Source organism: Pholis gunnellus (assembly GCF_910591455.1).
Source record: "Pholis gunnellus genome assembly, chromosome: 2".
NCBI classification, from domain to species: domain Eukaryota; kingdom Metazoa; phylum Chordata; class Actinopteri; order Perciformes; family Pholidae; genus Pholis; species Pholis gunnellus.
In genome coordinates, this window is record NC_136536.1 from 11,643,537 (window position 1) to 11,658,251 (window position 14,715).

Below are 14,715 nucleotides of genomic sequence, written 5' to 3' on the forward strand. Positions count from 1 at the left end.
ACAGTAAAGAATCTGTACAGTTATGATCCCATCAACCTTATGGACCCTGGAACACAAGATAAGCATATGCGTAGAGAATATATTGTAGCTTACTTAAAGCAGAATTAGTTCATTGAATTAATTTGAACAATTAGCTGTGTTGTTGCTCAAAACATAATTCATTATAAAACATTATAATACTCTCTTACTCCCCCCTTTCTTACAGATACACACATCTAGGGATAGTTCAGCTCCTGCTGATAATGATCAGGAATGTGTGAGCAACAATGATCACTCATTAAATTGTTACCAACCCCTTTTGTCTCTCATCTTGAACCTTAACGTTCTCTCGGAATGTTTACAATCCTATCATATAAACTCAGAAAGAAGCCCAGTTTCTTTCAATTACTTGCTCATTTTGAAAACGCAATACCTCAAACCTCATGCAGAAGATGTTGTTCAAACTCGTATCTGTTGTCACCTTGCTCTCCCTTATCACCTCTATCTGCCATTTTTCCTTTCAGATGATCACTTCTTCTCCATTTCCCCTGTGTTTTGCCCCTTGAGACTCACTGGGAAGAGTTGAGTCTGACAAGAGAACTTTGTAATTAGCATAAGGAATGTCACCTTTTCTCTCAGCTGTAATGACCAGAGCTGTCCCCTGACCATCTGTTTGCTTGGTGTACGTGTGTGTGTGTGTGCTTGTACATATGTATTTGTGTCTACAGTCTTGGCTGTGTGTGTTTGTGTGGAGGATTGTCCACCCACTCTGACTTGATATTCAGTGCTAGCTTGTTGCATTGATTATCCATGTTCACCCTCGCCTCCCTCCTACGTCTCAACTCTGTGTCCTTGGCGCTCCCAACCTTCTGGACTCGAGCAGAGGAGTAAGAAGATTTCAAGAACAAATTGTAATATCTTCACACAGATGAAGAGATTAGTCATTTAACTTCCATTTAGAGTTCAATAGATCTTTGACATAGTCTTTGTTGAGGAAGATGCTGTGTTTGTGCGTGTTTCTGTTTCCTTGTGCCTTTTCTTACCCTGCTCAGTCAACCATCAATGCTCTGTGTCCCTGGTTTCAAGCTCAGAATGAATTTCCATTTGCCAGTCAGAAGAGCTGCAAGATGTAAATGTAGATGTAAATCAGCATTTTGTATTTTCTAACACTTTGCACGGCAACATGCGGCAAAAGCAGGAATGCTGAGTGAAATGTATTGTCCCCAGCATCACTCTATTGGTGCCCATTTGTGTCACTTAGTAATTAGTTGTTCAAGTGATAAATGTGTTGACAAATCAATCAGTAATTACATTAGTACCTCTTCAGCCCATCGTTACAAACGTTGTGCAGACCAATAAACCAATAAAATTAATTCATGGCAAAGATCTTCCCAAGGCTTTTATATGTCACACCATGCAGCATGACAGGGAATGATTTATTTATTAAGAACTGAACCTTTGATTATTCTAGTCCATCAGTTTCTCCACTGGTTTGAAAATGTAATAATTGTATTCTTGATTCATTATTGATTTGTCAGTTTATTTATCAGTTGATTAGTGAGTGGCATTATTGGGACCACATAAGCCTCATTGCATTTAGGCCAGTAATTGATTCTCTTTGAGGTCATTTCTTATTGTTTTTGATTTTATAAATATTTTCATCGGAAAAAACATCACAATTTATCCTGTCCCATTCTTTGATATTCACCTCCGCCAAACAAACCCATGTCATTCTAGCTTTGAGTACCTGCTAGGTTTTCTCCCTGTGCTTTGAAGAGAAATGACCCCCCCTAGTGGCAGAAGCATGTAACAATCACCCAACAGCTTGCAGTAATCTACATAATGGTTTGATATTTAGGGTTTATATATTTAATCTTCTTTCTATTTTACTTTATGCATGTGCATGTCTTTCTTATGTCACATCTCGCTGCTGCAGCCTGGGGATACAAGAAGAAACAAGGTCTGTTCCACACTGGATACTTTGTACACGAATGTGTCATCTTGTGTTTATTCATTTTTAAATGTGTTTGTGTTCTTATTGAATGAACGTTCGCTTAATCTTTCTCTCTTTGTAGCAGCTTCCGTTGACAGTTCAGGAGCTTCAGGAGGAGCTGAAGGCTCACAGGGAGATGAACAGTCGCTTGCAGCAACAGCGACAGCAGGGGAACTCCGGCTCCTATCGAGAACTCCATACAAACCAGGACCACAGAGGGGGGCTCAGCCCCGGCCACAGCCCCAGACAAAGCTCCAGCAACCTGCACAGTCCTGGGCCGAAGAATAGCCCGAGAGCCAGCCCATCCAACACCTACAATGCCAGGCAACAGGAAGCTGATGTCATCATTCACAGCCCTGGTTATGGCTGTAACGCTGCAGTAGCTGCGCAGAGAATCAGCCCTGCCAACACCCTTCAGCCTGGGCCGAGGAACAGCTCAAATCAGCCCTTCTACACTCCTAGCCAAGGTCCGGTGGTAGCACCCAGCTTCGGTTCACTCCGGCCTTCCAGCCCCTGCCAGGTGCCTGGGTGTGAAGGCTTCTCCTCGCCTCCTCCTCTGGATCCATCCGAGGAGAATTTCTTCCGGCTCCAGTCGGAGCATGAGCGGCAGGCCAAGGAGCTGTTCCTGCTGAGGAAGACCATGGAAGATATGGAGATGAGAATTGATTCTCAGAAACACACTCTGGGCGCCCGGGACGAGAGCATCCAGAGGCTGCTGGAGATGCTTCAGGGCCAAGGTCAAGGCCAAGGTCAAGTTCAGGGGACCTGGGGTCGAGGACAGCGGACGGGCATCATAACCATGGCGGCGCAGGAGGCCGAAGCGCAGCTGGAGAACATGCATGTGAGAGAGGTGGGTTTTTCTTCCTCATATTTTTGAGGGCTGCAGGAGGTGAATGGTGATACTATAGATGAACCATTCATCTATAGTATCAAAGTGATGTGACGGGCTGAGCAGTATGTCAATAGTTATTCGTTTTTTGATATTGCAAATCATAAAAACACAATCTTGTTGCCTGTGTTGACAATGCAAAGCAATATCTATGTCAGATTGATGGCTAAAGCAGGATTTTTATCAAAAGATATTGTGATAAATATAAATGGTTTAAAGTGATATTTTTTTTCTATGCCGTAGTCCAAACTTATTTACATATGATCTATTTAATTTTGTAATTCGCATATTAATTGATGAGATTAATTAATAACATTTTGCAGTGCAAATATTGTGCATTTTGTGTGTGCGTTTGTGTGTGTTATGTAGAGTGGTGAGTAGAAAGCTGCTCAGCAGGTCTTATCAATGGGCCAGATTAACATACGGAGAGCACTAAGCCTGTGTTCAGCCATGCAGTTTTACAATACAACTCTGTTTGTTTGTGTGTGTGTGTGTGTGTGTGTGTTCCTGGATATGCACATGCTCATATGGCTGTTGCTCATATGCCACTTGTCTGTGCGTTCAGCATAGCCTTTGGCAGTTATTCCACAGCATGTGGCATGCATTAAGCTTATTGTGCATTGGAATTAAAAGATAATTAAATAAGGTGGATGAAAATGATTGTAGCCCATAAAAAAAGTCATGGACTCAATTTTAGTTTTATTTGAATGATAATTTAAAAACACCAGCCCTCCATTGAGCTGTAGTGTAGCACAGGAGTGTCTGTATCCTCTGCCAGGAGGGCTCGCAGTGGCTCTGTGCTCCTCGTTCCTGCCTTGTTTATTTTTAACTCCTAAATCTTCTTAGCCTTTAATTTCTCTACCTCTGTCAGTGTGTGTGTGTCTGTGTGTGTGTGTGTGTGTGTTGCATGTCTGTGCATGGCTCTGCTTTTGTTTGTGTCATGATGTTCTTGTTTTTCCGTCTACGTTGTCTGTCTGGCCAGTTACAGTGATTGCGTGTGTGTGTGTGTGTGTGTGTTTGTGTGGTTATGTGAGCACGCGTGCACATCTGGGGCCTGTCGGCTTAGCGTTTTTAGCGAGGACACTCCCTCGCCGGGCTGCCGGTGGCTGATGGGATATCCACCTGAGACGGTCACTGTTATGATTTTGTCGGAGGGGAGCATGGGTGTTTCCCCCCCATGCTAATGCAACCACTGCTGTGCATGTGTGCACTTGTGCGTGTGCGTAAGGGACCTAACCATGCTGTGTGTATAAGAGGTGAGTACCTGTTCACACACACTCTGTGTGCTGTGCTATTTTTAACTACTTGACAGCTTAACACATACTGTGGGTGCAATGGAGGAAGAGGGGGTGAGTGGGTCTGAGAGGTGAGAGAGAGGGAGAGATGGGAGAAAGGAGTGTTTTTCTAAGGTAAAAAAAACAAGCTGTGTTTGTCTGAATATTAATGTATGATTAATGAGGGAAAACACTCTGACCGCCCTGACTGAAAAGAGAGGTGATTGTTGTTCTTTCGTTTTTTTCCCCTCGTCTCCTTCTGGCCTCCTCTCCTCTGAGGTTAAGATGGTGTGATGGAGTCTCTGTGTGTATGTATACATGCATATATATATGTATATATATATATATATATTTAACAAGGGTTAACACTGTGCAAGTTAAATTAAATATTTGAATTGTATAACAGGTTAATAATAATACAATGCCAGTCCCATTGCATTGAATCAAAATAGTTCCTTATAACTGAGCTAACCTCATTGGATTGTAGAGAAAAGACACTGTCAGACACTTTCAACATTTATGTGTTGAAAACATTCAGATTTGGGGGATTCAAAGTGTTGTTTATTAACATTGTGGTGAAGAATACTCAAATTGTCTGACAGTTTGATGTGGTTGTAGCTGGTGTGGAATTTGCGTGTTAACGGTTGGGCTGAATTCAGATTTATTCGAAGGGTTTCTCTGCGCTCATTTAACTGTAAGAAGCAGCCTAATTCATGTGAAGGCCTGTTGCCTTTGTTTAAACATAATTTAGCCCGACACTTGCACTTGTCATGGTTAGTGAAGGCAAGCCAATGATGGTATGTGCAGCTATTGCCTCTATTAGGGGGCACTACTCTTGGCTCTTTTGATTAGCTCCAAAGGAAACCAGCCCAACTGCCTTTCATTACCATGCCCATTACTCTCCTTTAAATGACCCAGCTTGTTTAGCTTGAGCTGGGATAATAAATGCCTCCATTTTCAGTTCACCTCTGCTTTTATTTATCCTTCAAACATGGCTGAGGGTTGAAACAGGGTTCTTGGTATTCTTTGCTGCTTTGAAGAAAGTTCACCTTAAATGTGTGTTTATAGTATTTCTTTTTTTTTTTAAAGTAAGGAGTAAGTTTAGGAGATGCATGTGAAAATGTATGATGCAAACTTTGCTCTCTCGCTTGTGTTTCAAATAACATGTATAATGTTTACTGAGACATTTCTGCAGTACTAGCAATGTCCACAAAGTGGCAGTATTCTATTAGAATTTAACTAGTGTGATGTGTGAACTGTGAGCCTAAGTTATGTGTGATGGTGAACACACACACACCCACACACGCTGAGAGGCATAAATCTGGGCCTAATCGGCTCTCCCCAGCCGCCAGGTCCCTGTGGACCCAATAATAACAGCCTCACCACTGGTCTGTTCCTGCACAACCCTGACCTGCTGCCAAGGGCGTGCACAAACACATGCACCCTCTAACTGTGAGACTTTTACTTGGAGATGGCATATTGACTTTCATACATATCATACTGCAGATTTCATGGTCCTCGGGGGCTCTGGATAGAGTTAGGTCCCCTCCATATACAGTAGGGGACCTAACTCTATCCAGAGCGGGAGCGGGACCACTGAGTGTGTGGCATTGATCTAGTGCTGAGAACTTAAAGGCAAAGCACTTATGGTTCCCCTGTTTTTTCTATAGTATGACTTACTTCAGAAGTCCTGTCGCTGTTTTTGGCAATCCCTCCCTGTCTGCCCCCGCATCCTCTCTCAATCATTAATGAAACTACAGAAATGTAACTGTTTAAAAAACAAATGTAAAAATGTTGTGCCAACTTATCGAGGGAAGTGGGAGTTCATGTCAGCAAATACGACTTTTTTGTAATCTCTTTCCTGCTTTTTCTTGTTGCTCACTTTCTCATGCCGCCAGCCTATCAGCTCTGTTATTCCTCATCCGTCTTTCTGCCTTTGTATGTTTGTCTGTCCATCAATATTTCCCACTCTCTCTTTCTTTCTCCCCGGGCTGATATGCTATCTGTTGTAGTTTGGTTAATCCATGAAAAGCCTGTCCCAGGTGGGGCTTTTTAAGGCTCCATTGTTGTTTGACTTATTTTAGCCTTGGTTAATGAAGACCCTCGCAACTAACATAATAAGAACACTGTAAATAAATAAGCTAGAACACACACACACACACACACACACACACACACACACACACACACACACACACACACACACACACACACACACACACACACACACACACACCACACCACACACACCACACACACCCCGGGCACCACATCTTCTCCATGCTCTGTTGGTCTCCCAGAATGTTTGAGCGGAAAAGTTTATCGGGACAAAATTACACCCCCTCAAACTTTCTCCTCACCCCCTCCCTATTTCTCAGTAAAGCTTTCCCTCTTATTTTCGTTTTTGTCTTTTCAAACCGCTCTTTCAAGCCATTGAGCTCATAGGCGGACACATTTTCACATTTTTGTCAAGCAAATGTGTTTCCTTTTTCTCTCACTGATGGAGAAGGGATGGGAATGTGATTGATGAATGTGTGTGTGTATGTGTGTGTGTGTGTGTGTGTCTATTTCTATGTAGAATCTTTTCATGTTCTAGTTTGCGAATGGCGTACATGACACCATTGCCTTCAGGCTAGAATTGAACCTTTTGACCGTATCCTTCATTCAGGATGCCGACACTTATTGCTAAAGTGTTACGTTTGATCCTATTCATTCCATATGCTCGGTCCTCCGACACATGTGGCGCAGAGAAGACGGTCTTCGATGACATGCTCTCTTGCATGACTTAATTTCCCCTATTGTACTCTAACTATACTCTAACCGTTGATAATAAGGAGTTAATACACACACTCTCTCCATGGGACAGATAAATATACATGCACAAACGGACGCACACTTACAGTGACACATTAATACACATATGGTCAGTAGGAGATTAGGATCGTGGCAGCAGTGGTCATACCAGTCTGTGGGAGGCATGCTCTGACAGCAGTAATCCCTCCTTATCCACAAGTGACATGGACAAGAGGATAACGCCCTTGTCTACTTTCATTTCAACTCACTGGGAGAACTGGGAAGAATAGGAGCAACCAGTTGCATCTGCCTGTATTTCTACTTGAACTATGCAGTACAAATATACTTTTTTTTTTTGCAACACAGCATGCACTACAGCAGTGTACAAACAAATGAAATGATCTCGCTATGAATCCTCTGTGAAGCTGGAGGTGGTGGCCTAAAGCTTTGAAGAGCCTGCGGGTCACAAGCTAGTTGTTCAATAACGATAAATCTGGGTGGGGATTGAAAGAGCAGCAGTTGCCACTACTGAGGTGCCTTTGAGCAAGAGCCACTCCTCATCACCACAACTGAGGTGCGTCTAACCCCCAATTGCTCCAGTGGAGCCGCTTGGTGGCCAGCAGATCAGACGGCGGTTGTGCTGGGCGGCTTCTGGGTGTGAACACGTGTGGCTGTGTGGGTGTGAACAGGACGTTCGTGAAAAAGAGAACATTGGTCTCAGCTATACCTCCCTGAAATAAAATAAAAAGTACGGCTCAGTCAGTTAGATAACCTAGGAGTTAAATAAGATGAGAAGAGGGCACAGCCGTATAGTTAATGTTTGGTATCTTTGCTCTGACCTCACACATACCTGCACAGATATTCACTCCATTTTTAGCTGGGACTCTTTTAGAGAGGAGTTGTTTTAGATCTATGGTCGTTTTAGAGGCGTTTTAAGTGGCAATATTATATTTTCCTTCCATTATTTTGAAGGTGTCTCATATTTTACAAATACACAATCATGAGACGGTCAATCCAGGTTTTAAATACTGTGATCATTTAAAATGCTTTCCATAATGGACTTATACTGTCCTAATACTCAACAGTTATGTTCAACCTGCTGTGTGCCCATTTGCTTGGATGTGTGTGTGCTCGTGTGTGGGCATAGTTGTAGGTCAGAGCTGCAATTAATTATTGATAGAAGAGTAGCGCATGTGCTGGTAGAAAGTGTTGCTAAGCAAGAGCTTTAGCCTGCCAGAGACATCTGCGAGGGAGACAGAGTTAACAAGTGAGAGATAAGAAATAGAAAGACTGAAAGAGTGAAAGAGAGAGATTCTCATGGCCTGTAGCTGAGTGTCTCCTTCCTGCTAACAAACAGAGACAGAAAGACAGAAAAAAAAGACCAGAGAACAAACCAGCACCTGCTGTTAAAGTCCTCGGGAGAGCATCAAACAGGGACCAGCTTAAAGATCTGAAAGAAGATGTTTTTTTTTGCAAAACCAGAATTTTTAAGGACGTACAGTGGAGGATAACATAGCATTTTTAAGAGCGATAGAGACGGGAACTCGTCAGACTGATCATTTTTTTAGTGGCTCTGAAGCTGTAGGTGTTAGAAAGTGCTAAAGATGATGAGCCGCCAGGCTTATTTTTACCGGGTCCCTCCCCAGGAGCTCCATCGTAGGAACCAGCTCCAGGCTGATCCGGCAAAGACCAGGGCTCTACAGACTGTCATTGATATGAAGGTAGGACTTACAGTGGATCCGGACTCAACTAGAGCAATCAAAATGACATCAGCGAGTTTAAACTGCGTTTGGTGTCGTGATAAGATATCAAGTGTGATGTTGTGATCTTGTTTGAGCAGTGTAGTTTGCTTTTCAGTTGCAGCCTGTTGTCTGGTTTAGTCTGATATCAGCTTCATAGCGACAAACCTTCACTTATTGATGTGCACCGCTGAAATGGGAGCAGTAGTAGAGGATTGGCCTCGGCTTGTAAACGCAGACACAAACATCCATGTACAAACAATCGAAACAACATTGTCTTATAGTGTCCGTATGGCGGCCATGCCTATGTAAAGGCCATTATTGGCCCATGCAGAGTTGAGCACTTATTCAATTTGTTTCAAATGTCACATATGGAAGCTTTCACTCTCATCCCAGCCCTTTGAAGTCGTTTGAGCTGTTAAAAATGAAGTTGACTCCACATGTGTCTGCATGCACAGCCCCTCCCCACACACACACACACACACATAGTGTTCATTCAGCAAACACTTGTTCTAAAAGTGGTTCCTTTCCAGCAAAACCACAGTTATTTTTCACACATACTTTGTGATTTGTGTGCCTATTAACAGACGGCACATGTGCTCGGACGCTCACACTGTTGCAAATGAATGAGAGAATCTGACTGCATTAATTAAAAGGCAAAACAAACATCGCCAGAAGGATTAGTCATATGAAGGGAGAGAGAAAGAGACAGATACAGTAACAGTCTTCCTTTTGTGAATTTGATAACGAGGATGATGCATTGTGGATTTTTGAAACTGTCCTCTGTTTATGTTGTTGAGTATATCACTCAAAATTCTGTATGTTTTTCGTGCTGTGTGTGTGTGTGTGTGTGTGTGTGTGTGTGTGCTGTTGCTTTTTCTAAGTGGTATATGTTTCCGTTTTGTGATTACAGAACACCAACTCCCCTTTCTGTTTTGATCCTGATGTTATCTGGCAGGTACAGTAATACGTGCTCACCTCTTAATCCTTCTGTCAACTCAACAAGGGTTACAAGTATACAGTATTTGTGTTTTCCCGTATCCCTGTCATAAATTATTCCTTGGTTGGAATGCAGCACCGTCATATACAGTAGTTCATGTTTCAGTGGCTTTGAGGCACAGCCTTTCGTACATGTCTTCCTTTTATACTGAATATTGTTTCAGTCATGTACTCTGGAGCAGAATCCGATATTAAACACAGAGCGAGGTTTATAAGTCAGATATCAACATAAAGCAATGTAAATGACTGAATAGCATAGTCTGTGTGTGGTCATTTTTGTATTGTGTGGAGGGATTCCCCCAGATGCCTGAATGCACCACTTTGACTTTCTTTCCTAGGTGTTCATTAAAAATATGTCCTTGCATACACACTGTGTGTGTGTTATATGCATCTTTATGCATTCCTGTTGGCCTGGTCTACTTGTGTTTGTTTAGGATGGTATGCAGCATTGGTGCTAGGCGGGGCTGATGTCAGAGGATGTAATAGAGGTCAGATGCTTATATATTGCCTGTGGTTTGTGCTGATGGCATCATGCAATCTGCTTACATTTATTCAATTACCTGTTTCTTCCCTTCCAAGGTTTAGCATTTAACGTATGTCTGAACCCATGCAGCTAAACAACCTTAGGACCTGTCCACGACAGACCCTTCCATTCCCTCATAGATACAGCTTGGCTGCACACAACTGTCTGCCTTGACATTTCCCCTGTTTTACTAGACATTCGAGTCAGAAATAGGAGTACACAATAAGTAGTTATAATCTAGATACAGGACGCTACATTTTCTTCTGACAAGGCTGTCTCCAACAATTTCTGTCACATTGGAGCCAGGGTTTGAACATATCCCTTGAGCGACCATTTTATATTCTTCACACAGCTACTTCTGTCATTCTTCATATGAACAAACAAGTGCAGCACTATAAAAGTCTTCCTGGAGAGACTGTCTGTAAATATGCGCCGCTTACCCTGTTTTTAAACGGCATCGCTTCTTTCTGTATTTGTACTTTTTTGCATGACACCTTAGAGGGATAAGTTAATGGATAGATCAGTGATATCTGAGACAGGTAAGCCCCTATTAAAGTCATGAGCCTAATGTCCAGAATCAGATCTTTGCTAGTCTGACACACCGAGTATAGCCGCCTATTTTAGCTGGCACTCTCCTCTCCTTCCGCTTTCTGCACACTATCTTTTTTGCAAGGGCACTGCCGCTGCATCCTGTGCTTAACATTGCCCAAGACGATTGTGATTGGGCTAAAGAAATATGAGCAAACCAGAACATTTCCCCCCCGAAACCAGAATGATAAAGTGTGGAGCCTGACCTTTCTTTAGCGATGACACAGCGCTGTGGAGATACGTCTGGCTATGCGAGATCTTTGCTGACTCTTTGCCTGCCTACTGTTGCTGGTGCAGGACACCAAGGTCTCTTCCCTGGAGAGGAACATCAGAGACTTGGAGGATGAGGTCCAGATGTTAAAGACCAGCGGCCTGCTGCACCCTGACGAAAGGCAGGATGAGTTCAAGCAGGTGGAGGTCTACAAGAGCCATTCTAAATTCATGAAGACTAAGGTAGAATGTCTCTGCACGCCACTTCAGACAACTTCACACTGCATGAACCGAACGATGCATGTTTGCCTTGAAACATCAGTTATGACTGCGAGACAACCTGTTATGTGCACGTTGCATGTCGCTATTGCATGCTCATGGAGAAGCAAGCATGAGTGTGGTGAAATCTTGCTGAACTGCACGTTACAGAATATTGTGTCTTTTGGCTGCTTTTTAGAGGCTTTTAGCCTCCTGTGTTGTACGATACCAAGAACTCCTACGCTTATGAATATATCTGTTATTTCCTATTCAGAGTGAGGCTTCTTGTTTCTTCCTTATTTCCCATGAAATATTTGTGTGCCTTACCTACCTTACCTGTGTGATGACCAAGCATTGTACTGCTCTCCTATCTGTGACGGCTGACTGTTCTCAGGGAGCAAGCTCAGGCCGTATCGGCTTACAGTGCACCGGGTCTGTTTACCAACTTCAGCTGGCAGGAAGACCTTTAGAAAGGCTCGACTAATATGTCTCTATTCCAGGCTGTATGGTTTATTCATTGGGACCCAGCAGTGCCCCGGACTGGCATGCACAACATTTGAATAGGCACATGAATATATCTACAGGAGCCATATTTAAAAATGTAGTTTCATGTTTCACAGAGTTTCTAGCTGAGTGTCCATTATGGCTGAGGCTGATGACTAGAGCTCCATGTGAAAATGTATCTCTTTTGTTTATTAATGGTGCTCATTGTAGGGCCCATTTGTCATTGCATCGGGGAAGTTCTTGATGCAATCATAAAAGAGATGTTTTCATGAATGGGGCCCTGACGGATGAATGTGAGCTTACAGCGACAGAGGAAAAGAGCTCTCTCCTCACCCGTCCTGACCTGGGATGATATACATCACAGTGATGGCACTGGCTCGCTCTCTCTTCTCTCATCTTTCTGCGTAACAGAGAGACACCATGCGCAGTCACACAGATTCATTCTATATCCTTGAAGTGTTTAGGGTCCTGGTCTTTCAGCAGCGGTGGCGACTGGTGTTGAGGTGAGACTGTGATAAGAGAAACCAGAGAGGACAGCGTCCCTGTCCTCTCTGGTTTCCTCCGTGGGCTTTGATTTACTCGAACACCAGAAAGTGGCTTCTGAGAACAGGAACATTTGTTCAAGCATGACGGAGTATGAATTTATATCCAGATTATCTTTTCTAACAGAACTTGGATCAAGTGTAACGTTCCGAATCCTCAGCGGTGTGGTTGAGGAGTTCAGAGTGTGGAGGAGCACGCAGACAGTTTCCCAGCTTGCTGTGAGCTGTAGTTTAGTGGCTTGCTGTCTTCTTGTCTTTGTGTCTCTGTAGGAGCAGGCCTTGTCACCATGTCTGTCTTCCATCAGAACAGCTCCCACCTTCCGCCTCCCGCCCCAACAGCCCTGGATCACAGAGCAAGCAGAAGTACCCCTCTTATTAGCCGCTCTCCAAAGAAAGAAGCAATGTTTCTTTCATTGTTTCTTTCATCCAAACTCATATTCTTGCCCCTGGTTTTATCTATTGCTCTATCATATATTTTTTTGGTCCATTCCAGACCATTTCCCATTTCCTTTGATCCCCGTCTTACTAGCCTCTCTCCAGTCTACACTGAGTGTGGTGAGACACTTGCTCCTGTGTCCTTTTATTCTGTCCCGTCTCCCTTTTCTCTCTGGCTCTTTATTTCTCTGAGGGTTGATTGGCCAATCTCTTGTCCAGTCATAATTCCCCCGTTGAGGTGAACCCTGCTCACAAAATGAGAGAAATCTCTCTTTGTATCAGCTTTGTGCATTTTTGGCACCAGTGGACAGATGACAATCTTCTGCACATAGCTAGCACAGAAACCTCCCTCTGCTGATGCATTTGATTTCGTATGTGGTTTTCTGTCCTGTTCTGTAAAGCCTTCCTTAAACACATCTGTAATAGGTCAGCTATGGGAGTGTAATATTGCTCCCCATAACTCTGTCTGCCTTCATGTATTTTCACTCTTTGGCTGTTTGACTTGGTGTGGTTTTTTTCTTTTTGTATAGTTGTAACACTTTTCACTGTGATTTTGAATGATGAGATAGTGATCACGCCATCAGTTTAGTGCATATTGCCCACTTCTATATTAAACAGCATGTTCTGAAAGTCCTGTTCATAGAGAACAAAGTGTGTGGAAAATTGTTCCATTCAGTGATACACAACAGCAACACACACATTGGTGTGTATGTGGTTTGTGGGCCTGCATGTGTGTTTGCTTGGGATCAAAATATATTTTTTTCTCACTTTGAAGGTTTTTGTTATCTGTTGACTTAATGATGACTAAAAGATTGTCATAACTAATTTGTGCTTGTGTTTCTGTGATTGTCAGATTGAGCAGCAGAAGCAGGAGCTGAACAGGAAGGAGTCAGAGATGCAGGCCCTTCAGACCAAACTTGAAACACTGACCAATCAGAACTCCGACTGCAAGCAACACATTGAGGTGTTAAAGGAGTCGCTCAGCGCCAAGGAGCAACGGGCCAATACACTGCAGACAGAGGTCAGTACACCCACACTCACACAGAAAAGTAGCTGTTGGTCCGGCTCTGGTGCATTTACTGAGGACTGAATGTGCACTGACCAACTAGTCTTTATGATCAACTTGCATGCACAGATACTTATATGACCGAGGTCATCGCGACCTCTGCAAGTGTACAAAATGCTGGATTCTTTCCTGGTTTCTTTCTCTTTCTGTTTCTCTAATGGATGTTGAGGTGGGTGGATAACATTTCTATGTGGTTGGCTCCTGTAGTCCACCAGTGAGCTGATACATGTGGGAGGGTCAGTCAGTCAAAAGGCTGGACGGAGAAAGCTGGCAGCTTTTTCCTCTTTGAAGTTTCTAAATGCTGTTAGGGATGGAGTCGGGTTGTACGTAGAGAGATGGAGGTGTGTGTTTGGGGAGGGTAGCATTTTGCATTTTTCTCCATCACTCTCTAGACTTGGAACTGATAATTTAGAACTTTAGATCTCTTTGTGTTAGGCAGTTGAGAACGGCCCGCTAACTATGTCCACTCATCATTACAGGAAGCAATTTGGGCCAAAATTAGGCCTAATTGTCCATACATGTGCAAGGAATTTTGGCCCTCGCAGCTAGCAGAATACATCATACTTTAAGGAATTGTTTTTTGTAGTCGGTGGTTTTTCTGTGTGTACATGTTTTTGTGTCTGAAATGCTGAAATGAAAATGATGCCCTTGAGCGGGCAGGTATATATAATATAATATATATAATAGACTATAATGCTCAGTGCGCACTGGGTACATCACTGTGCTCCGTAGCCTGTCTTCCTCTCACTTCTCATAGGCTACTGCAGCGGGCTGTAAACAGATCCGACAGTCTTGATCACCACACACACACACACACACACACACACACACACACACACACACACACACACACACACACACACACACACACACACACACACACACACACACACACACACACACACACACACACACACACATAC

General features: G+C 43.3%; 1 protein-coding gene across 1 annotated transcript in view; it reads left to right on the plus strand.

Annotated features, from left to right (window-relative positions):
• The window catches only part of LOC306703824 (ERC protein 2), a gene marked incomplete at its 5' end in the record, with an annotated part of 136,073 nt that overhangs the window by 2,287 nt on the left and 119,071 nt on the right, over positions 1–14,715 (plus strand). The window contains 5 exons of the mRNA XM_079169935.1: positions 1,916–1,939; positions 2,055–2,822; positions 11,075–11,230; positions 12,562–12,654; positions 13,580–13,747. Of these exons, the coding sequence (XP_079026061.1) occupies positions 1,916–1,939; positions 2,055–2,822; positions 11,075–11,230; positions 12,562–12,654; positions 13,580–13,747 (1,209 nt within the window). The remainder of the gene's footprint in view (positions 1–1,915; positions 1,940–2,054; positions 2,823–11,074; positions 11,231–12,561; positions 12,655–13,579; positions 13,748–14,715) is intronic.